The 24492-nt window shown below is 51.1% G+C and overlaps 1 protein-coding gene across 2 annotated transcripts in view; it reads right to left on the bottom strand.

Annotated features, from left to right (window-relative positions):
* Positions 1-4998: 4998 nt before the first annotated feature.
* LOC112124643 (zinc finger protein 501-like) overlaps positions 4999-24492 on the bottom strand; it is a 37305-nt gene continuing 17811 nt past the window's right edge. Inside the window, exons 1-3 of one of the 2 annotated variants that reach the window (XM_029913659.1) lie at positions 20692-20866; positions 9252-9365; positions 4999-8900 (exon numbers count right to left, since the gene is read on the bottom strand). In XM_029913659.1, coding sequence (XP_029769519.1) covers positions 7768-8900; positions 9252-9365; positions 20692-20725 — 1281 coding nt within the window. In that variant the 5' untranslated portion in view covers positions 20726-20866 and the 3' untranslated portion in view covers positions 4999-7767. Of the gene's footprint in view, positions 8901-9251; positions 9366-20691; positions 20867-24492 lie in introns of those variants that run through there. The other variant, XM_029913660.1, reaches the window with a different exon arrangement.

Below are 24492 nucleotides of genomic sequence, written 5' to 3'. Positions count from 1 at the left end.
GAGGAGTATGACTGCTCAGAGCTCCGGTATGAAACTGCAGAAAAACCTGAGAGTCTCTGGATTAAGTTTAGAAGTGTGAGTAACAAGGGTGATGTCGTGGTGGGAGTCTGCTATAGACCACCAGACCAGGGGGATGAAGTGGACGAGGTTTTCTTCCGGTAACTAGCAGAAGTTACTAGATCACAGGCCCTGGTTCTCATGGGAGACTTTAATCACCCTGATATCTGCTGGGAGAGCAATACAGCTGTGCACAGACAATCCAGGAAGTTTTTGGAAAGTGTAGGGGACAATTTCCTGGTTCAAGTGCTGGAGGAACCAACTAGGGGCAGAGCTCTTCTAGACCTGCTGCTCACAAACCGGGAAGAATTAGTAGGGGAAGCAAAAGTGGATGGGAACCTGGGAGGCAGTGACCATGAGATGGTCGAGTTCAGGATCCTGACACAAGGAAGAAAGGAGAGCAGCAGAATACAGACCCTGGACTTCAGAAAAGCAGACTTTGACTCCCTCAGGGAACTGATGGGCAGGATCCCCTTGGAGAATAACATGAGGGGAAAAGGAGTCCAGGAGAGCTGGCTGTATTTTAAAGAATCCTTATTGAGGTTGCAGGAAAAAACCATCCCGATGTATAGAAAGAACAGTAAATATGGCAGGCGACCAGCTTGGCTTAACAGTGAAATCCTTGCTGATCTTAAACACAAAAAAGAAGCTTACAAGAAGTGGAAGATTGGACAAACGACCAGGGAGGAGTATAAAAATATTGCTCAGGCATGCAGGAGTGAAATCAGGAAGGCCAAATCACACTTGGAGTTGCAGCTAGCAAGGGATGTTAAGAGTAACAAGAAAGGTTTCTTCAGGTATGTTAGCAACAAGAAGAAAGTCAAGGAAAGTGTGGGCTCCTTACTAAATAAGGGAGGCAACCTAGTGACAGAGGATGTGGAAAAAACTAGTGTACTCAATGATTTTTTTGCCTCTGTCTTCACAAACAAGGTCAGCTCCCAGACTCCTACACTGGGCATCACAGTATGGGGAGAAGGTGACCAGCCCTCTGTGGAGAAAGAAGTGGTTTGAGACTATTTAGAAAAACTGGACGAGCACAAGTCCATGGGGCCGGATGCACTGCATCCGAGAGTGCTAAAGGAGTTGACGGATGTGATTGCAGAGCCATTGGCCATTATCTTTGAAAACTCATGGCGATCGGGGGAGGTCCCGTATGACTGGAAAAAGGCTAATGTAGTGCCCATCTTTAAAAAAGGGAAGAAGGAGGATCCGGGGAACTACAGGCCAGTCAGCCTCACTTCAGTCCCTGGAAAAATCATGGAGCAGGTCCTCAAGGAATCAATTCTGAAGCACTTAGACGAGAGGAAAGTGATCAGGAACAGTCAGCATGGATTCACCAAGGGCAAGTCATGCCTGACTAACCTAATTGCCTTCTATGAGGAGATAACTGGGTCTGTGGATGAGGGGAAAGCAGTGGATGTGTTATTCCTAGACTTTAGCAAAGCTTTTGATACAGTCTCCCACAGTATTCTTGCCAGCAAGTTAAAGAAGTATGGGCTGAATGAATGGACTACAAGGTGGATAGAAAGCTGGCTAGATCGTTGGGCTCAACGGGTAGTGATCAACGGCTCCATGTCTAGTTGGCAGCCGGTATCAAGCGGAGTGCCCCAAGGGTTGGTCCTGGGGCCGGTTTTGTTCAATATCTTCATTAATGATCTGGAGGATGGCGTGGACTACACTCTCAGCAAGTTTGCAGATGACACTAAACTGGGAGGAGTGGTAGATACGCTGGAGGGTAGGGATAGGATACAAAGGGACCTAGACAAATTAGAGGATTGGGCCAAAAGAAACCTGATGAGGGTCAACAAGGACAAGTGCAGAGTCCTGCACTTAGGACGGAAGAATCCCATTCACTGTTACAGACTAGGGACCGAATGGCCAGGAAGCAGTTCTGCAGAAAAGGACCTAGGGGTTACAGTGGACAAGAAGCTGGATATGAGTCAACAGTGTGCTCTTGTTGCCAAGAAGGCTAACGGCATTTTGGGCTGTATAAGTAGGGGCATTGCCAGCAGATCGAGGGGCGTGATCACTCCACTCTATTCGACATTGGTGAGGCCTCATCTGGAATACTCTGTCCAGTTTTGGGCCCCACACTACAAGAAGGATGTGGAAAAATTGGAAAGAGTCCAGCGGAGGGCAACAAAAATTATTAGGGGGCTGGAGCACATGACTTATGAGGAGAGGCTGAGGGAACTGGGATTGTTTAGTCTGTAGAAGAGAAGAATGAGGGGAGATTTGATAGCTGCTTTCAACTACCTGAAAGGGGGTTCCAAAGAGGATGGATCTAGACTGTTCTCAGTGGTACCTGATGACAGAACAAGGAATAATGGTCTCAAGTTGCAGTGGGGGAGGTTTAGGTTGGATATTAGGAAAAACTTTTTCACTAGGAGGGTGGTGAAACACTGGAATGGGTTACCTAGGGCGGTGGTGGAATCTCCTTCTTTAGAGGTTTTTAAGGTCAGGCTTGACAAAGCCCTGGCTGGGATGATTTAGTTGGGAATTGGTCCTGCTTTGAGCAGGGGGTTGGACTAGATGACTTCCTGAGGTCCCTTCCAACCCTGATATTCTATGATTCTAACTTAGGTCGACTTAACCCTGACTTAACCCCATAGTGTAGACCTACCGTTAGTCTCTTAGCTGGTAACGTAGCCACTCAACATTTGACCCTTCGGCTCTATTATTCTGCGTCAATGTCAAGCGTTGAGGAACCTGGACCATCGGACTCATTTGGCATTGCCAGAGACGAGGCTGGTCCTATGTCTCTTACCACTGGGTTCCCAAGGAAAGTGTGAGGATGCTAATTTAGGAAACTTTTCTACAATGGTACCACATGTACCCCCAGAACTGTATTATTTTGGGATCTTCTGCCATGTGTGTTGGTGGAAGGGGTCTCCTATGTGAGAATATTTGCATCATGAGAAACACCTCTTGTATTTTCACACTTCTTAATCTTTCAAAGTAGGAGGAGGTAGAGGAAAAGTGATGCAAATCTGTAAAACACAACAGAAAATCTAAGGTCTGGTCTACACTACAGTCCTATATCAGTATAACGACATCGCTCAGGGTTTGAAAAATTCACACCCCTGAGTGACATAGTTATACCGATCTAACCCCCTGCGATGGGATCCTCGGGGTACAGCCTGGCACTGTGGGACCGCTGTGCCTCCTTCACTCTCCTGCCTGGGTTGTCTCTCACAATGCTATGCCAGTGACAAGCAGCAAACCCCGCCAAGCGCTGTGATCGCACAGCCATCGGCAGGTGGAGCCCCGCACCCAGCTAAATTGCATGAATGCTCCCCGAGCCACTCATGAAAAATACGGAGAGGCACCAGCCAATCGCCCCAGCCTTACACCCCAGAAACATACCGTCTTACACTGCTCAAGACTCCCTTGGACAGTGCAAGCTCATTAATTTGCCACTTCTTCAAAGGAACATGGACATGCACCAGCCTTTATATCCTGAGCAGAGATTCCCCAAGCACTTCAACCAAAACCACACTGGTTTAGGTAAAATATAAAACAGATTTATGAACTACAGACAGATTTTAAGTGACTATAAGTAGCAAGAATAGAGATAAAAAATTGGTTACCTACCAAATAAAAATAGAAACACAGTCTAAATTCGAACGTTAACAAAGCAAGATTTGAATCAAACAGTCGCTCACCCTAATGGACGTTACAGGCAGCTCACAGTTCTCAATACTCAGACTGAACTCCCTTCCAGCCTGGGACCAGTCTCCCTAGTTCAAAGTCTTTGTCCTTCACACAATCTTCCAGGTGTTGACAGGGGGGGAAGAAGCCAAGTGCTGATGTCATTTTCCCTTTTATACTTCCAGCTGGTAGAAAGATCCTTGCTGTGACATTGGTTAGGCCAAAGACGGCACACGAGCCGATTTTTAATGGCACGCTGCTACCTGCCGCCTGCCGGGGTCCCGGCCCCACTGAGCCCCCCCGCCCACCGCTCTCTCCTGTGGGGGCAGGAGGCAGAAACATGGTCCTGCCGGCAGCCAAGCTCCCCCCTCCCCCGCTTCTTCCCCCAGCGTGGTGCTTTCCTGCCCCTCCTCCTCTCCTTCCCTGTGCCAATCGCCCTAGCCAGGGGGAGGGAGAGCCGAGCCGCAGCATCCTTGCTGCTCCGGGGAGGAGGCAGAGAAGAGGTGGGAACAGACGGGGCCCTGGGGAAAGGGGTGGAATCGGGCATATCCCCTCCAGCCCCCTGCCGTGAGCCACTCATGGCAGGGGGGCTGGGAGCACCCCCCTGAGCCGAGCACCCCAGCTCTCTGCCCTGAACCCCCCCCACACCCAGCCCTCTGCCCAGACCCCTGCACCCCACCCCACACACCCAGCCCTCTGCCCTGACCCCTGCATCCCACCCCACACACCCAGCCCTCTGCACACCCCCACAACCCCAGCCCTGACTTTTGCACCCCCCCACATACCCAGCCATCCCACACCGACTCCTGCACCCCCTCACACACCTCCAGCCCCCGTTCTGACTCCTGCACCCCCCCACATACCCAGCCCACCCACACCCCATGCCCTGACTCTTGCACCCCCCCACATCCCCACCCCCACCCTGAGCACCAAACGGGAGCTCCTGCACCCCTCCCCACATTCCCATCTGCACCCCCGGTCTGGGGTCCCAACCGCCGGCCCCGCTCGGCCCGCTGCCGGTCTGGGGTCCCGGCTGCCAGCCCTTTGCCAGCCGGGGTCCCGCAGGCCCCGCTCAGCCCGCTGCTGAACTAGGTGAACAGCACCCCAGGCCGGCAGCGGGCTAAGTGGGCCAGCGGCGTAAGATCAGCATTTTAATTTAATTTTAAATTAAGCTTCTTAAACATTTTGAAAACCTTGTTTACTTTACATACAACAATAGTTTAGTTATATAATATAGACTTATAGAGAGAGACTTCTAAAAAACGTTAAAATGTATTACGGCACGCGAAACCTTAAGTTAAAGTGAATAAGTGAAGACTCGGCCCACCACTTCTGAAAGGTTGCCAACCCCTGGGTTAGGCTGTCCCCACGGCATATGTTCCCTCTCTAAGGAGCCTCTGGGAGAGTGGATTCTTCTTGGTGGGCCATCAACGCCTGTCTGGCCAGTGATAGCTTCTCCCCTTGTTGCAGCAGAAAGGCTGGCTCCGGGCGTTTCCTAACCTCACAACGTATTTCAGTAACACATAGAGCAGTACTTCACAACTTCACATACAAGGATCATACCTACAATTCAACAAGGTATTAAGGTTCAACAGACCAAGACTTAAAATGATACTTCACAAGGCCTGCATTGTACAAAACATGTCCATCATATGACAGTGGTGAATATGGGGATTCCAGGGTGCTTTGAGGTACAGAGTATTACCCCTCCCCCCTGTGTACACAGGGCCATATCAGCGGGAGAGCTTCTCCTGCTGACAAAGCTACCGCCTCCTGGGGAGGTGGATTATCTAAGCTGATGGGAGACCTCTCTCCCTTCTCCTTAGAGCTTCTTCATTCAAGCACTAGTGGCGCAGTTCCACATGTGCAGCTGTGCCGATGTAGCATTTTAAGTGTAGACGAGCCCTAAGACGCAAACCCATAGATCAGAACTCTAACATTCATGTATCCCGCAGTCTGCAATTGGAGCCTGACACACTCATTCCCTCATTGCTTACCATCATTTCCACAGCATGGAAGTGGCAGCCAGTTTGGGATTCACAGGGAAGGAATGTCCTCGGAAGGACTCTCTCTCTCTTTGCCTCATGAAACTTTGGATCCAAACGGTGAAAGATGATTGTTCTCAATCTAACCCTGGCATCCTTTGAGACTGTAATCGGTGACACTTAACTAGGAAGTGGAGCTGTACAAACAATTTTCCTTGGGCCATTCGTCGCCATAGCAGCCTTTACTGGGTGAAAACTAAGAACTGGGTGTGTACTATTTCTGCCCCCCTTTTTTTTCCGAATCCTTGGCCTTGGCTAGGGTACATTTACACTTCTCTGAAGTAGAACCCTTTACCAAACCACTCAAAAATCTCAGCAGTGCTAGTGCGGAACGGCTTCCTCAAACATGCCCAGTGTTTCTTTAACTTAGGAACTAGCTAAAGGCCTGGACCAGAATCTCGGTAAGTTACCAGAGGTGGAGTTTCTATTCAAAAATAGATATTTTTCTGCACCTATTCTGCAGCTTCAGCCCCCCCATATGGCAGGACTTGGGGTGCAGCTTCATTTCTCCCCCAACACACACACACACACACGGCAGGACTCGGGTGTGGCTTCATCCACTCTGCAGAGCAGAGCTCGGGCTACTGCCCTGCCGCCTGGGGCTGAAGCTCGTGGGCTTCAGCTTCCATCAGGGGGAGGGGCATGTCATGGATTAATTTTTGTTGTCAGACGGGGGTCACGGTGCAATGAAGTTTGAGAACCACTGGCTTAAACAATTGAACTCCACTGTGGTCATCTGCACTTGCTTCAGTTAGTTGGGGTTCTGCTGTTGTTCACCATTTCCCAGTGGAGATTTAAAATCACTGCTGCTTCTTTGTTAGCATGTCCAGTAAATTGGAGAGTTCTCTCCTGTTGACAGAACTGCACATGAACTTTCTCCACATCATCATGGAGGGGTGGGGAAAAAGCAATGCTGAAGTGAGAAGTAATGACTTTAGCAAATGGTCATTTGTCTCAAAGTCTCTAATAAATCTGAGCTACGTCTCATCAAAGTAAACTAATATCCAATTGGGCGACCAAACAACTTTTCAGGAAAGATAGAAACCAACATCACAGAGAAACAGAATACATGACAGTGAAAGTGTCGAGTGAAATTCCAGAGCAGGTTACATCTAATAACTCAGAATTGGGATAAGAGATTCTCCCACCACACTCTCCTCTGATCCATTCAAACCTGCTTCATTCAGCACTGTCGAGTTATGTAATTTAGAAAAGTTTTAGCATTTTAGTATCATCATAATGGAGGAAAATACAGCCAACCTTCCCCCAAGTGGCTTGGCCAATAGTTGGAAACTGGGATTTAAACTGCAAATAATCCCACTGTGTTTGGGATTCATTTGAATTCCCCTTCCAGGTCTTTGACATTTTCATCTCCAGTCATAGTGACTCTGATATAGGATTAAAGAAGTCAAAGCGTCATCTCCAAACACAGACAGCTGAGAGCACTGCATCACATGACACTTTGAGAAGTAGAGGGACAGAATGTGATGAAGATAAACTCTGCCTGGCTCAGAGAGGAGGTAACAGTTCTGCAGTGATGGGGAAGGAAGGAATCTCTGTGAGTCACCCCATCTCCTTCCAGTGTCACCGAGGCTGAAATGACACGTTTTTCCCTGCCACTGCTCCTCTTCATTTAAAATACATTTAAATATAACGGGGGGAAAAGGTCCAAAAATAACGGCTCTTCAGCACAACCCAGAGCAACGTGAGAACAACTGAGAATGAAACAATCTGTATCATTGATGACCCTAATAATAATTTTGCAATAGGAGGAACAGTATAAATGTGATGCTCCTTGTTTCCTTGAAGAAGGGACGCACTCCCATTACTCCTGGGACAATGGAGTTGATAGCAAGGACAACCGGGTCCACTCCAAAACAGGGCGAAATGCAAAAGGCAAAAATGGGCAACTCCTCTGGACAAGCTGAGGGATAATGGTGCTGCAAACGGTTCAAACAGACTTAAAGGTTACTATATGGAAATTAGCAAAAGTATTAAAGAAAAAAATGTCTGGCTAGCCTGTGAGGTTTTTATGGTGTTTCTCTCCCTTGCAGATTCTCTGATGATATTTAAGGGATGAGCTCTGAGTGAACCTTGTCCCACACTCACGGCATTCATAGGGCTTCTCTCCTGTGTGGATTCTTTCGTGTCGAGTAAGTTCTGACAGCTGAATGAAGGTCTTCTCACACTCACAGCACTCATAGGGTTTCTCACCCGTGTGGTTTCTCTGATGTCTAATGAGGTGTGAATGCTGAATGAAGGTTTTCCCGCACTCAGAGCATACGTAAGGTCTCTCCCCCGTGTGCATTCTTTGATGTATAATGAGGTCTGAGCTCTGAGTGAAGCTTTTCCCGCACTCACCGCATTTATAGGGTCTCTCACCTGTGTGGTTTCTCTGATGCCTAATGAGGTGTGAGTGCTGAATGAAGCTTTTCCCGCACTCACAGCATCCATAAGGTCTCTCCCCCGTGTGGATTCTCTGATGTCTAGTAAGCTCAAAGCTCTGACTGAAGGCTTTCCGACACTCACAGCATACGTAGGGTCTCTCTCCCGTGTGGATTCTGTGATGTTTAAGAAGGGCTGAGCTATCCGTGAAGCTTTTTCCACATTCACCGCATTCATAGAGTCCCTGCCCAGTGTGGACTTTGTGATGCTTAGTAAGGTGTGAGCTGTCAGTGAAGCTTTTTCCACACTCCCTGCATTCATAGGGTCTTTCCCCTGTGTGGATTCTCTGATGCGTAATAAGGCTTGAGTTGTTAGTGAAGCTTTTCCCGCACTCACAGCATTCATAGGGTCTTTCCCCTGTGTGTATTCTCTGATGTCTAATAAGGGATGAGCAGTGACTAAAGTATTTCCCACACTCAGGGCATGTAGTTTTTCTCTTTGTCCTGAGGATTTCCTGCTGGGCTGTGGTTTCCTTCGAGTCCTTGTGAGTTCCCCAACAGTAAATTAATTTTCCCATTTTCTCCCCTGGCTGGTTTCCCTGCTCCCTCTCTGGTCTGTGCTGAATCTCACAGGCTGTTCCCTGCTCATGACTCCTGGACACATCCCCTTTCAATCTTTGCAATAATGCTCTGTGTGATTCCACTTGCTCAGGATCTTCCTGCTGAGAATTCTGCTCCTCATTCTCACTCACCATCACCTCACCTGCTGGGACAGAGAGAGAAACCTCAAACAGGGATGGAAAAGGGAAGAGCAAACCAAAACAAGTGCTGGAGAGATGTCAAATAAAAACCAGGAACTGAACTCCCCCCAAACTCTTCCCCCAAAGGGAATCAATTTGGCCTTCACATCCCATCTAAATACTCAGTGGGAAGGGAAGAAGCTACTGACAGATGTCAGTTAGGATCTGTAGTACGCCATGAGCTATATCTTCCCTGGGGATACGACACCTCCTGGGGACAATCCTGAACTCAAAGAGCTCCCAAGGTCTTCCTAGGGTACACCAGATATCAACTTCAGGCACTTAGATTCTGAGTAGATTTAATGTTTCCTCACCTGTGCAGGGATCTCTCAGGATCTCCCTTTTCTCTGAACCGAGGAGGTCTGGGACCCATGGCTCTTCCCTTCCTTCCAGCTGGGAGATCACATCAGGTTTGGAAACTAGAAACCCTGCTCAGATGAAAGAAAACAAATGAGATCAGGTGAATTCCTAAGACTCTGTCATAAAAAACAGTCTAACTCCAGTCCTTAGTAAACCATTGAAATCCCAGGGCCACCTCCTCAGGTTCTCAAAGGTGCAGAACACTCTGCTTATGAGGGATTGAACTACCTGCATATCTGCTGGGAACACGCACAGACAGACAATGTGTGACAGTCTGTACTCCTATGTTCCCGCTTTTACAAAATTATCTATTTTGTACAAATTATGCCTTGGGAGGGATCATTTGAAAACTCATAATCCGCTGAACATGATCATCCTGTTAAGCAACACGGTATGTAGTTATGAGATTTTACTGTATGATGTTACTGAAAATATTACAATTCTGTGGAACACCCTGAGACTGGTTCCTCAGAGACAGCAAAGCTATCACCTGGTTAAATGGCCATTCTCCGGCCAGGGGAAGGGTGAACAAGAAATTTACATTCCATCACAAGGACGGCTTGAAGCTCACATCCACAACAGACAGCCTTTCACCATGATTCAGCTGAAAACTGAAGATGTTTCTAGTGCAAAGGACTGAATTATTAAAAGAGGTGAGAAAATTGCTTGAGACTCTCTCCCTTTTCTCTGTGCTCATGACATCAACGCCTCCTGAAGAATTGAACTTGGGCAGCAGGAAAGGGTGAGGGGAGCCCTGGCTGAAAGGAAAGCCAGCCTGTCACAACATGCGGTTAGAGAAAGACATTTTAGCTTGTGAAGTTAGACGTCAGTTTGTGTTTTATCTTTTATTTCTTTCGTAACCAATTCGGAATGTTATGCCTCATTACTTGTAGTCACTTAACATCTTTTCTTTCGGTAGTTAATAAAACTGTTTTATCTAACCAGTGTGTTTGGATTAAAGAGTGTGGGAAACTCCATTTGGGATAACAAGGTTGGTGCAGGTCATTTTCCACTGATGAAATGACAGACTTTATATGAGTATCAGTAGTGTGCTGGACACTGCAAGAAACACATTTCCGGGGGAAAGTCTCAGACTAGTGAATTTGCTAGTATTCTCCCCTGGAGTAATTTCTAAGTGGCTGACTAATATAGTGTTTCTCAAATGCAGCCACCAGGGGCTTTTCTTACCACCACAGCATCCTGGGTAGTGATTCGGGGAAGTAAAGCAGGGATTGGGCCCTGTCCCCTTTCTGGGCATGGTGAGGCTTGGGCTTCAGCCCTGGGGTGGCAGGTGGCAGGCTCTGGTCATGGGGGTTCAGGCGCCAGCCACATGGCAGTGGGCCCCATCCCCGGGATTCCAGCTGTCGGACCCCAAGATGCAGCTGTGGGGCTTACGGCCCCAGCCTGCGGGGGGTGCTGGTCCCAGGCTCAACACCCCACATCTCCCTGGTCCCTGCTACCTCCTCCGTCTTCAGGCTCTGGTCCCAGGCTTCAGTTGTGCAGTGGCAGGCTCTGGCCCCAGGATACAGCTATGGGGCTTCAGGCTCTGGGCCTGGCCATGAAGCAGTGGGTGCTGGCCTGGGCTCAACCCCTGCCCCCCATTGCCCTGGCCCCCGCTAAGGGCTCCAGGCCCCTGCTGCAGGGCTTTGGGCTCTAGTCCTGGGCTCCGGGCCCTGGCCGCACAGCAGTGAGTGCCAGCTCCAGTCTCACCCCCCATCAACCCACCACCCCCAGCTTGCCAGGGCTGAGTAAGTCTGCTGTGAAAATTGATATTTATAGGTTTGTTAATATCACTTTTCACAGCAGACTTAGTAGCTAGCGAAGAGGCTGTGAAAAGTGACATTAAGAAACATACAAATAGTACTTTTCACAGCAGCCGACTTATGACCTAGCAAGTCTAGGGGGAAAAAAGCAACCAAAAATGCAAAAGAAACAAGAACAAAAGACAAGAACTTGCAAAGCACCTTATTTGTGTTTCTCTGCTGTTTAGGTCCAGTAAAGAATAGAGACAACTATATATTATTTTATTACTGAGTCTGCAAAAAAAACCCTACATAAATTACAATGATCTGGACATGCACAGGTGCCTATTTTTGTTTTTCCTAAAGTTAATTAAGTATTTTAGGAAAAATTGTCAGAGCGGAGGCCAGCAAGAGTTCGTGGCCGCACTCTGAGGCCACCAAAATACGTGTTGTGAGAACCCCTGGGCTAGCAGCACCCAATACTGTGCAGCGAGAGTGAATGACATGCTGGAGCCTGTGGGTTAACTGGCCGGGAGAGGCTGTTCTCACAGCAAAGCAGTGTAAAAGGCACCCCGGGTTGGGGAACTGAGAGGAAACAGCTGTTCAACAGTCCAAGGGTAATGTCACAGTGGCGCTGTGAGAAAGATCTATGCACAGCTTGTTATTTTAAGCACTGGTATAGTGATTTTAAGGGAAACTCAAGCGAGGTGGCTGGAAACAGTTAAAGAAAGGTTACAGTTTGTTGTGTTCTGTCTGCTTACTTTGGGAAAGGGAAAATGAAACAGTAAAGCATAAATATGAGCAGCGACAACTGCAAAGTTAGAGGCAGCAGGAAAAGTACCAGCTCTGGCAGGCAGAAATGTGACTGAAAGCTGCACTGGAAGCTGAAAAGCAAAAAGCAGAAAGATCTCCTGTGAAGGAAGAGAGCCCAAGAAGGTGTTATCGGTGTATCAGTACCCTGCTGAAAGAAACCAAGCCCCAACCAAGCCATGATAATGGGCTAATGATAGCTGCAAAAGCCTCGGAGGCGTCTGAAGCCTACCTGACACCTTTTAGGAGAACTGGCTCTGCAGATATGGAGCATATTAAGGTTGTCAAAATCAATGGGCAGGCATCCGTGGGATGGAAATGTGATGGTGCACAGATTTCTCTGGTTAAACAAAGGGTGGTCCTAGAGACTGACATGGTACCTGGTCAACTGGCAGAACTTGTGTTAACAGGAGGATCTAGGCTCCTTGTGCCTTTAGTGAACGTGCCCTATTGACAGCCTTAGCCACGTGGGGTGGACAGAGGCTGAATTACCCCCTCCTATCCTGGGCATTCACCCCTGAGTGACTAGCAAAAGGACAGTTATGTGCTAACAACATTACCTCCCCCCACCCCCCCAGTGCTGGACGGGTACAATCAACTGCTTATAAGGCTGCCCAGGGCTTTTCTTCTTCCCCACGGGAGCCTCCCTTCTTATGTTCTTCAAAAAAATGTCTCTCCCTTTTCCCTTCTAGGGGCCCCCTCCAGCACACACTTCCTTGTGCTCTCTGGAGTGGGGTCTGCCTCTGTTCAGCTCCAAAACGCTGGCAGCTGACAACTGGGTTAGACGCTTCTGTTACAGGCATCACTTCTCCCTCTCCCCGCCCTCCTTTGGCTCTGAGGGTGTGTTGCCTTTTGGTGCTGTGTAGGAGTTATTCTCACCTCCCCGCACATACACACACAGATACACACTGCTTTCTCCTTTAGCAGTTTCTGCGGTTTACCATTTCCTTCTGGACAAGCAGAATGTGAAAAATAAGAATCAGGCCAGGTGACTTCAGGAAAGATGGATCCCAAAATCCAAGGAGCCTGCAGAGAAGAGAGATTGTGGCTATTGCGCATGGTGATGGGGGAGCAAGATGCTCCACATCTCAAGGAGTTTAATTACCGACCTAGGCCATTTTCACATTCTGCCGTGCAGTCGAGGCCAGTGAGGCGTTGTCATCTGTAATCCTAGGTGACTTTCAATGTTCTGCTGCTGGAGCTCCCTTGTCTGGCATTGAAGGACGCACTGAGTATTTGTGAGATAAATAACCCTGGACCAGCAGCTCTGACTTCAGCAACCTGCTTATGGCACCCTTGACACATTCTGGCTTCCACCAGCCTTGGATACAACTGGCAAGAGATCGCAACACCCCCACTCCTTAATTTTCCCAAAACCATGTGCTCTGCAACGGCTACTTTCTCCTGGACCGTTCAGAGGAATAAGGATTGGTTGCCCTCAGAAGAGACAAATGGCCCAGCTTATCACTTTAATTGGAGATAGCTATCACTTGTATTCAAAGACAGCACCAGATTCATTTACTAAACGTTTAATCTAACAAAAGCATTTAAAGTCAGTTCAGATATAAACAATAGAGTTAGAAATGGTTACCAGGAAGTGAACAATGCTTTCTAGAGACTAGGACCTAATAAAACTACAGTCCTGGTCCAAGGTAAGATTCTTACCACACTATTTTCCACCAAGAGGGCAGACCACCCAGGGCCGGTGCAAGGATATTCTGCGCCCTAGACGAAACTTCCACTTTGTGCCCCCCCCTCACTTGCCCTGCCCCCCCGGACCATTGCTTATTATAAACTTTCAACATACTTTCAAAAACACACCCTTTTTAGTCACGTATATTTCCTTCCTTCATTCTTTCATATCAAAATCTACTACATTTTATTCTACCTTTAGAATATCCAATTATTGTTACTAATAAATTTTTTAAAATTAGAATGGTGACAACTGACAATATCAATATGATAAATTTCAACAACCTACACACGCCTATTCACACAATAGTGAGTTGGGATCCCGTGCCACTCCCAGGAGTCAGCGGTGGATCCCTGGGGAGACTAGTGGATCCAATCGGAGAGAAACCCCCATGCAGCTCTGGGTGGGCAGGTGGCCTGAACTAGGTCCTTTGCCCAATGTCCCTTGACCCTTTTTGCTTGGTGCCAGGGAGTCCCACTTTTTTCACTGCTTCTTGGGCACTGGCGAGGGGTAGTGGTGCCAGACTGAGCCCGGTGCCAGGAGTGCACTACAAACCGAGGTCGAGGTGCCGGGCCTAGAGTCAGGAAGGAAGTAGGTGCTTGGGGCGGCCAATACAAAGGGGCAGCACGTTTGTCCGCTATTGGGGCAGCACGTCCGGGTCTTCAGCGGCAAGTCCCTCAGGCCCTCTCTTCCTCTTTGAGCTGCCGCCGAAGAGGAAGGGAGGGAGTGAAGGACCCACCACCAAACTGCCACCGAAGAAGGAAGTGGCGTGAATGAGCTGCCGCCGAAGTGCCACCTATCGGCTTTTTTTTTCCCCGCCACTTGGGGCGGCAGAAAACCTAGAGCCGGCCCTGCCGAGATTGCAGTCCTGCGCCGGGCGGAGTGTAGCCTCCATGAGGAGAGCCCTCAAACGAATATCATGCTCCTTCTACGTTCTCGGACGAAAATTTTTACAAATCCGAGACTTGTCTTTCATGTGTGATCCCCTCAAGCACTTCAGGCAGCTACTATGGGGGTCACTCACAGGCTTAGGCCTGTTGCAGGCATAACAGGGCTTAAAACCCAGATACTGGCAGGGGTTTGCAGGTCTGTAGAAATTTTGGTGGTGCCTAGAACCCACCCCCCCCAAACTCCAGCCCCCACCTGCCTAAGACTCTGGAATGGAGTTTGGGTAGGGGGAGGAGGTCTTGGGTGCAGGCCCTGGGAGGGAGTTTGGGTGGGAGAGGGGGTCTGGGGTGCAGGCTCTGGGAGGGAGTTTGGGTAGTGGGTGCAGGCTCCGGGCTGGGGCAGAAGGTGAGGGTGCAGGAGGGGGTGAAGGGTGCAGGCTCTGGGAGGGCGTGTGAAGGGCTGGGGTGCAGGCTCTGGGAGGAAGTTTGGGGGCAGAGAGGGTGTGTAGGAAGTGGAGGGGTGAGGACTGTGGGGTGGGGCTGAGGGGTTTGGGGTGTGGGAGGAGGCTTAGGGCTGGGCAGAAGGTTAGGGTGCAGGAGGATGAGGGATATGGCTGGAGTGAGGGGTGTTGGAGGGGCTCAGGACTAGGGCAGACGGTTGGGGTGCGGGGGGGTGAGGGCTCTGGCTGGGGGTGCGGGCTCTCAGGTGGAGCAGGGCTGGGGATGAGTTTGGGGTGCAGGCATGCTGCCCCAGGGATGGGGCCAGAGAGAAGGAGTCCCCCCAGCCCTCTCCCCGAGGGCAGCAGTGAGCTCTGGGGGAGGGACCCCTCCTCTCTCCTCCCTTCCCCCCCGCAGCACACTCACTCTGCACCACGGTCACTGCACATGCTCCTAAGGCCCCTCTCAGGTCCAGGAAGCCCCCTCGCCTCCCCGGTGGTGGGTGCTGGGGGGGGGTTTGCCATCACATGTGCGCCGCCTCCCCTGCTGCTGCTCCTCACTGTAGCCGCACTGGGGGTGACCCTTGCCCAGTGTGGGGCAGGAGCGGTGACTGCGGGCACGGGGGGTAGGCTGTGCTGGTGGAGGGTCCCACCGGAAAAGGGAAGGGTCGGAGGGGGAAGGGCAGGCTGCCCTGCCACTAGTGATGGAGAGGCACTAAGACCCTGCGGCAGCAGTTGATGCCCAGAGCCAGCAGAGTGGAGGCAGCGTGGGATGCACTCTGGGGAAGCGTGGGGGGGCGGTAGGTGGGGGCCGGCCAGGGGACACTCAGGGGAAGCGCGGGGGGGGGGGGCGGCGGCAGGCTGAAACACTGTAAAAAAATTGGGGGGCACCGCTTTTTGGCACCCCCAAATCTTGGCATCCTAGGCAACCGCCTAGTTTGCCTCGTGGTTGCACTGGCCCTGAGACCACCCCCTTACTCAATATCTCCCCCAAAGTCAAAAGTGCTTGGTTCCTTTGTCATCTTTGTGGGAGGGATAGCTCAGTGGTTTGAGTATTGGCCTACTAAACCCAGGGTTGTGAGTTCAATCCTTGAGGGGGCCACTTAGGGGTCTGGGGCAAAATCAGCACTTGGTCCTGCTAGTGAAGGCAGGGGGCTGGACTCAATGACCTTTCAGGGTCCCTTCCAGCTCTATGAGATAGGTATAGCTCTATATAGTATTATCTTAAATGAAAGATAACTTGGGGTTCTCCACCTCTCTTTTGTATAGTTCAGTCAACCTTTGAAAGGGAGTTTTCTGGAGGTTCCCCTCCAAAGTAAAGGGCATTCAAGCTGTGAGGAAGGAGGCCTGGAGTCTAGTGATGAAGGAAATTCCATGCTGGTTTCTTCCCCTGCTGGTGTTTGCTAAAATGGAATTTGGTCTGGTCCTGAGATAGCCTCCCCTGCCATGATGCTGAGTGGTTACCTCTGCCCCTTGTAAGTATGACAGGTTTGTTTTTCGTTTATGTAAATTGCATTCCCATTGTCTCTTAATGTACCCTGAAAGTGCCTTCGAGGTGGCAGAACCACCTGCCTTTGTCTAGGGTGGGGTAACTTCAGCCCTGGCTGGCAGACAAGCTTTAACATCATTCCCCAGCTATCTGTAATCTTGCCTTTGTTCTCCATACATACACCATGCAAGAATATTAACGAACATCATGTCAGTAGCTTTCTGTTGATATCTTTCATGACACCTTTTCAAGACAGGTAAAGACATTAGTGACTTGGGGTCAGGCCAGCTGAAATTCACTATCAGATACCATGGAGCCTCTTCCCCTGGGATGCTGGGAGGGTCACAGACATAACCAAGGAAGTGCATATTTGTGCCAGGCCTGCTGGGTAAGTCCAGCGGATACCCAGGACGTTGTAGCCCCGGTCTAGTCCAGGAGCAGGATAGTTGTAGAATTCCAGTCCAGGAGAGCAAAAGGCAGGAGGCCTGACACCTGTGGGGGGAGGGGGGCGCACTGAGAGACAGCAGGAAGGGGACAGGGTGCAGCTAGCCTTCTCACTCATTATGACACCCACTGCTCTCACCCCTCCCCACCTTCTTGGGACCCACGAGCACCCGCTCCTCGTGTTCTCCCCTCCCCTCGCCGCCAGCCTTCCTCACTAGAGCTTCCCCCAAATTTCCCGCTGTCCAACCACTTTCCGTCTCACCTTCCCCCTGCCCCAAGTCGTCTTTGCTTCCGACTCCCAAGAGCTCCAGTTCCCTCCCCATTGCTAGTTCCCCCATTTCCTGGAGCAAACACTACCCAGCCCCCACCTCCCCTTTACTCCCACCACCACCACCACCCCTCCCAGCTCCTTGACATCCTGACCCTTCCCATTTCTTCCAGCCCCCCTTGCATCACAACTCCCTACAGAACTTACTCCATGGTACATCTCCTTCCCACTGCCCCCAGACGTCCCAGCTCACAGGAACTCTTCACCCCAAACCTACCCCCCACCAGCCTACCACCATCTGGACACTCCCCTGCTCTCCAACACCCTCCCTCCCACTGCCTGGACCCTCCCAATTATAGTTATTTATTATTTCTATTACCGTAATGCTCATATCCCCAGTCATTGTCCAGATCCCACTATCCTAGAAATTCTACAGACATAGAACAAAACGGACTAAGAATAAGACAAGAGACAGATGGGAACAGACAGACAGACGGGAGATGTGTCCCAGTTTGTACGCTGAGCCAAATGCTAATGAAGAGATTGTGAAATCTTCGAGAGAGGAAATTTACACGAAAAAATAAACAGGATCCTGAGTTTAGATAATGGCATGTCGGGGGTACATTTGGATGTACAGGGGTACAACCTGCAACTTCTACCGAGGAAGCAAGCGGACAGCATGATTTGTTGCATGAAAAATAATGGAGCAAATAATTAAGCAATCAATATGCAAACCCCTAGAAGATAATAAGGTGATAAGTAACAGTCAGCATGGATTTGTCAAGAACAAACTGTGTCAAACCAACCAGATAGCTTTCTTTCATGGAGTAACAAGCCTTGTGAATAGGGGGTAAGCGATAAATGTGGTATATCTTGACATTAGTAAGGCTTTTGATACCATCTCCCATGACCTTCTCATAAACAAACTAGGGAAATTTCAACCTAGATGGAGCTACTGTAAGATGGGTGCAAAACTGGTTGGAAAACCATTCCCAGAGAGTATTTATCAGTGGTTCACAGTCATGCTGGAAGGGCACAACGAGTGGGGTCCCCAGAGATCAGTTCTGGGTCCAGTTCTGTTCAGTATCTTCATCAATGGTATAGATAATGGCATAGAGAGTACACGTCTCAAGTTTGTGGAGGATACCAAGCTGGGAGGGGTTCGCAAGTGTTTTGGAGAACAGGATTAAAATTCAAAATGATCTGGACAAACTGGAAAAATGGTATTAAATAAATAGGATCAGTAAGGTCAAATGCAAAGTACTTCACTTAGAAAGGAAAACTCAACTGTACACATACAAAATGGGAAAGGACTGCCTAGAAAGGAGCACTGCAGAAAAAGATCTGGGGGGTCATAGTGGATCACGAGCTAAACATGATTGAACAGTGTTGCAAAAAAAAGCAAACATCATTCTGGGCTGTATTAGCAGGAGTGTTGTAAGCAAGACAGGAGAAGTAATTCTTCCGCTCTACTCCACGCTGATTAGGCCTGAACTGGAGTAGTGTGTCCAGTTCTGGGTACCACATTTCAGGAAAGATGAGGACAAATTGTACAAAGTCCAGTAAAGTGTCTTTCGCTTCCCTGTTGAGAATAATTTCAAGTGCTGTAAAATCCACAGGCAGGCTCTGACATGGCCTACTCTTTAGTTTTGCCACTACAGCTCTGCTCTATAGGGCTGTGAAAAAATCACCCCCCTCCCCCTAAACCAACATAGCTATTTTGGCAAAAGATTCAATGTAGACACAGTTATAGTGGCAGAAAGTCCACTACAAAAAATGTTGCAAACTAAATGCCCAGAAACTACTTTACTGCAAAGCTAAAGGTGCCCAGTGCTGCACCCCCCCCCCGCCCCGTAATGCAACCTTAACTCTGCTCCCAACTGAAACCTTGCAGCTGGTAAGAGCCTCTGGGAATGGCTCTGTCAGGGTGGTGCAAAGGTTAACAAAGTACCACAGGAACTGGAGAATTCTCCATCTGTTGTCAAGGCTGGATGCCTTCCTGGAAGATGATTTAGTCAAACACAAAGTGTGCAGTTCAGTACAGCAGTAACTAGATGAAATTCTATTGCCTGAGTGACACAGGAGATCAGCCTAGATAACCTAATCATCCCTTCTGGCTTTAAAAAAAATAATCTATGAATCTATAACAGATACGAGGAAGGACGAAGAACATGGCATTGTTTGCGTTGTGCTCTACAGATGGGAATACCAGCATTTATCTGCACGCTCTCCAGTTGTGTGCACTCGGTAGCTGTAATCGGATGGTGGAGGGATTAGTTGGAGCAGCCTGGCAGAGCTGTGACTGTGGTATGCAGAGAGGTGCAGGTGACCCCTGAGGGACCGAGTCTGCCCCATGTCAGTGCTCAGTGTTGTAGGCTGTGTCACTAAAGGTGCACAAGGGGGAGTTCTTGCCACCGGGATTGTCAGCACTCTAGTGGGAGACACGCTAGTGTTCTCCAGGGCTCAGTGAGGGGGCAAGTGAAGGCAGGGCCGACTCTAGGTTTTTTGCCGCCCCAAGCAAAAAATTTTTTAGCTGTCCCCAACCCCAGCCCTGGGCTCCCCCTGCACCTCCCTGCCGCCCCAGCCCTGGGCTCTCCCCCCCACCCCACCCGCACTCCCTGCTGCCCCAGCACTGGGCTTCCCCCCACCAGTGCTGACTCTGCCCGCTCCCCCCTCGCCTCCAGCCGGTCTGGTGCTGGCAGAGTCGAGGTAAGCAGCGGGTCTCCTGGGCCGCGCCTCAGCTCAGGGTTCCTACAGCCAGGGCTCCCGCCTCCAGGACTGGCCGGGACCCGGGAGGGCAGAGCCGAGGGACCGCCCGGCAGAGGAGCCAGGGCAGGGCAGCCCCAGAGGGAGCGGAGCCCTGGAGAGCGGGACGCAGGTCTCGCACAGCAGCGCCCCGGGCACCGGTCCCCACTATGGCCCCGCTGCTGCTGCTGCTCCTGGCTGCCCTGTCGCAGTCCCTGGGTGGCTCGGGCTGCGGCGCTGGGGGGCGGCCGCCCTGCGGCACCCACAGGCGGCTCCGTACGCCCCACGGGGCGGCCCCCAGCCTGAGTGTCCCATGCTCGGAGCCTGCCCGGCCATAAGGGCGCCCCCAGTGCAGGACGCGCTGCTGCTGCCAGGGCCGGCTCTAGGCTTTTGCCACCCCAAGGGGGAAAAAAAAAAAAAAAAAGGCTGGCTGGAATGCCGCCCCTGAAAATGTGCCGCCCCAAGCACGTGCTTGGTTTGCTGGTGCCTGGAGCCGGCCCCGAGTGAAGGTAACGACTCAGAAGGAATCCTCGCGGTGAGGGTAGGGGAGTGGGATCATTTTGCAAGTCGGAGCTGTTTTTTTGTGGATTAGGATCAGTGTTTGAGTGAAGTCCGGGGGTAAGAAGTTTCTTTTCTTTATGCTGGACCAACCCCCATTTTTACCTTAGCAAACAGGAGATATTTGACATTGTGCTGTTCTGCTCCTGTGCTCTGTTCCCGCAGTGTCCTGGAGCAGGGGAGGGCAGAGCGCTAGTTTGTGTGTCACTGGCATGTGGGGTGATGCTGAAACAGGCCAGAGTAGAGGTTGCATTGTGGGGGTGACGCGAACCTTAATTAGTCACTTCCCCTTCTAAGAACCGAGGGGACGGGAATCCTTACCCAGCGAGGTCACATTCTCATAGTTATCCTGCATAACGGCTCTGTAGAGAGCTCTCTGAGCAGGGTCCAGCAGAGCCCCCCTCTTCCCTGGTGAAATACACAGCCACCTCCTCGAAGGTCACTGGCCCCTGAAAGAACAAGAGGCCAACACTGAGTATCTGCTGCCCCACTCACAGCCCCACTATTCATCACGGTGAGAGAGCCCCTTGTCTCTCCCAGCAGATCCATCACACCCCTACTAGCCACAGACTGATACAGGAGATGAAGCCCCTAGTAGGGTCCAGGGAGAGCTCCTTGGTAGGAAGCCCAACACCCTCCTCATTGTGAGGAGCTGGATGTGAGAGGAGCGGCATCTCCCCTAAGTCTGACTGGTGGGTGCCCCCTTCATATCTCACAGCAGCCGCTGATTAGTCGGATCAGGCTCCAGCACTGGGAGTCTGGTCAGTTTTCCTAGCCCCACCAAGTTGATTGTTTCCTGTTCCATATATTAGAGCATTTCCACCTCCAAACCTCACTGGTTTCTTCCTAGAATCTAAGCCACATATTAAACTAGTTCTGGCAGGTTTGCCAGACCCTGTCCTTTTCCCTTTCTGCACCCTGTGTATTTCCTGCCCCGCGCCAACCTCCAAACCAGACTGCACAAACCTTCCCACCTCCTATGTATTTGCTGCCCCTCTCCCTCCTGCAGGAGCCCAGAAGTAACCCCCAATAATCCATAGCTGAACTGGCTCCTCTGCAGCCATTTCTGTTCCCTGTCCCAAGGGAGGATGGGATGAGCTGGAGCGAGACACGGACCTCATTCTGCAGCCTGGCAGGGTGAGAAGGGCAGTTGTGGAGGTTTCAGAACAGGCTTTAGTTCATTTCACATCATAATTTCCCCAGGCCCTTTCCCTTTGCACAGACATGATAGATTCTGCCATGCTGGGAAAACGCTTGATCTCTTTGTTACAATGTAGACCTGGCCCCTCCTGCCAGGCTATGCTCACAGACACATTTTTAAGCCTCTCCAGTCACAAAGTCTTTGCTAGAAAAGAGCAGAACCAAAGGAGTCATTGTGGGGGATTCCCTCTGACACTGACCCCATGGCAGCCACACCCCAGCTGGGGGGGATATGGAGTCAGGAACTGGCTTTTCCTCTCTCTCATACTCATCTTGTCCACAGCAAAGTGACACTGCCCAGGGATGCTGTAATACATGTGTCTGGGCAGATTAGAGTCCTGGAAATATCTCTCCCCACTCATTTCTCCCACTGCCCCTTTCAGTCTCTCTTTCCCCTGTGCTCTCTCCCTGCCCCTCTGGCTGGGAAAGTCCCATTCCTGGTTGTTTGCTCTCCCATGGCTGGATTTTCTCCTGGCAATTGCTAATGGGAAGAGCTGTTTGTGCAGAGTCTCTTTCATGCCAGTCCCCAGTGTATTAGAAAGTCTGAGGCAGGAGGCCTGGTATAAGGGCCTGGGGTAAGGCCTAAAGCAAAGTTAGCAAAGAGTCAGGCACTGGGCAAAAGTCAGCCCCCATTACGAAACAGATGCCTGCTTGCAAGTTCACCATGTGGTCCATGAACTTGGCTGGCGTTGCACAAACACAAGCAGTCCCAGGCACTAAGAAGTCACGTAAACACCTAGCAGAGGGGTAGTACCAGAGCACCCCGACACAAAGTTATGGTATAAACACACTCCCCAGAGATGATACAGGGACACACTGACCCCTCCTAAAGATCAGGGCAGGAGGACAGGGTGATGGATAGAGATGTTTGGATCGAACCACCAAGTACAAGGTGAAGGGTGGTAACTAACCACGTCAGAGGGGTAATACAGAACTTGTTTGTATCAGTGTAGAAGAGAGGGGTCACAGAGGGGGGTGGAAAGTCCCACCACTCACTGAGCCAAGTCCATTGTAACGGGCATCCATGTGTTAGTGTTCCCGAACAGTCTGCCAGGCATTAGGACTGTGCATCGTTAACAATAAACCTGGCCAAGCGCCTTTGGCACTCAACCCAAGTCCGTGGTCCTGAGGGGCAGTTCGATCCAGGCTTGTGGTGCCGGCTACCTGGCCAGAGCTGGTGCAGCACGCAGAGGAAACACAGCCAAGCACTGACAACAGCCAGCACCTCCCCTGAGGTCTCTCAATTACCTGGAGTCTCTGGCTCAGAATTTAGTATTAACAGGGCCTAGGGCTGCCTTAGGGGGCTAGTACCACTTGGAGAAAGTCCTCACCTCAGGTGGGCACAGAGGAAGCCTTAATTAAGGTCACTTCCCAGGACCTCCCTGTCCCCGGCTCCCCGGGGAAAACAGCAGCTGCTAAGCCTGGACTCTGATCACAGCGGAGGCTGCAGCGTCTGACCCAGGAAGCCGAAGCCCCATATCCTGAGCAGAGAGGGACAGAGTTTGAACAACCTTCCCTCCTTTAGTGTATTTCACATCTATATTTGATAACTAAATCAAGAAAAAGGAGCAACATTTACAAAGATTTTATATTCACATTCAAGAATTAGAGAAAAGGGGTAAATCTGAGATTGTTCGTATTTTATAATTAGAGAGACAGGAAAATCTCAGGACGTATTCAATCAGTAATAGACAACTAGAGAGAACGTGGGGCAAATGTTTAGGGTATTTTATATCAATCTTTGAAATTTGCAGAGAAAACGGGTCCCAAACTCCCCATTTGATCACGAGAGAAAAACACCAGTATCTGAGGGGATTTTATGTCGCTGTTAAATAAGGGGAGGGGAAAGGGGGACAGTTTGAAGGGATTTTATGTGACTGTCCAATACATAAACAGAAAGTGGCGGTTCTCCCCCCCCCCCATTCACACGGGCCGCAGGGAGCCCTGGGGGGACCAGTTTGAAGGGGGCCGGGGAGGGGGAGCTGGAAGGTCCCTGGATGAGGGAAGGGGGCAGCAGTGGGGGATGGGCAGGTGGCTGGGGGTGACTGTGTCGGCAGTTCGGGAGATTGTGTAACGGGGTCTGGGCCGTCCCCATGGGGGACACGTGCTCCCCCCTCCCCGCCCTGGCAGAGAACAGCCCCCCCATCCCCACCCCAGAGGCAGCCGGGTCTCAGGGCTCCCCCAAACAGCCCCCACTGACCCCCACCCCTTTGGGGGAACGACTCAGGGCAACAATTTCCCACGGGGCCCAGGACAAATCGCTGCAGGTACAGTGGGTGGGGAGGGGGTTGTAAAGGGACATTGGAGGGTTATGGGGAGAACAGGAGGGATCGGGGGAGGCTGATGGGTGGAGGGGAAATGGGGGGGGCGCCCCGGGTTTTACACCCACGTGTGACACGGGAGAGAAAAGGGGAAGAACTGGAGAGAAGCTGTGGGGGGGGGGAGGCAAGTGGCACGAACAGGGACCGGATCCAATTAACTCCCCCCCCCGCAACTCCGGTTTCCGCCCCAGGTCCCCCCCCGGGAATTTCCTGCTGCCCAGAGACAGTTCAAACCCCCCCCTCACTGACCTTCCCCCCCCGCAACTCCGGCTTCGCCCCCCCCACGGGGTCTCTGACTCACCGGGGGGGTCCCGCTCCCCCCGCTCGGGCGGCTCCTACCAGCAGCAGCTGCGAGCCCCGCCTGGCACCGGACTGGGGGGGAAGGGGGCGGAGCGAAGCAGCGGCCGGAAGTGACGCACCGCACTGGGTTGCGGGAGGCGGGGGTGGCCGCCGCGAGTCGCTGCCGTTAGGGCGGTTGCAGCAGCGCCGCCGCGCGCAGGAGTTCGGTCGGGGGGCGGGGCTATAGCCCATGCGGCGGGAGGGGCCAGAGCAGGGGGCGGTGGCGCGCGGGGAGGGCAGCTGTGGGGCTGGCTCTGGGAGG

This window comes from Terrapene carolina, unplaced genomic scaffold, assembly GCF_002925995.2.
Source record: "Terrapene carolina triunguis isolate 2854851 unplaced genomic scaffold, T_m_triunguis-2.0 Scaffold779, whole genome shotgun sequence".
Classification (NCBI taxonomy): domain Eukaryota; kingdom Metazoa; phylum Chordata; order Testudines; family Emydidae; genus Terrapene; species Terrapene triunguis.
The sequence above is the reverse complement of the archived record's forward strand: the minus strand, read 5'-3'. Positions and strand labels throughout refer to the sequence as shown.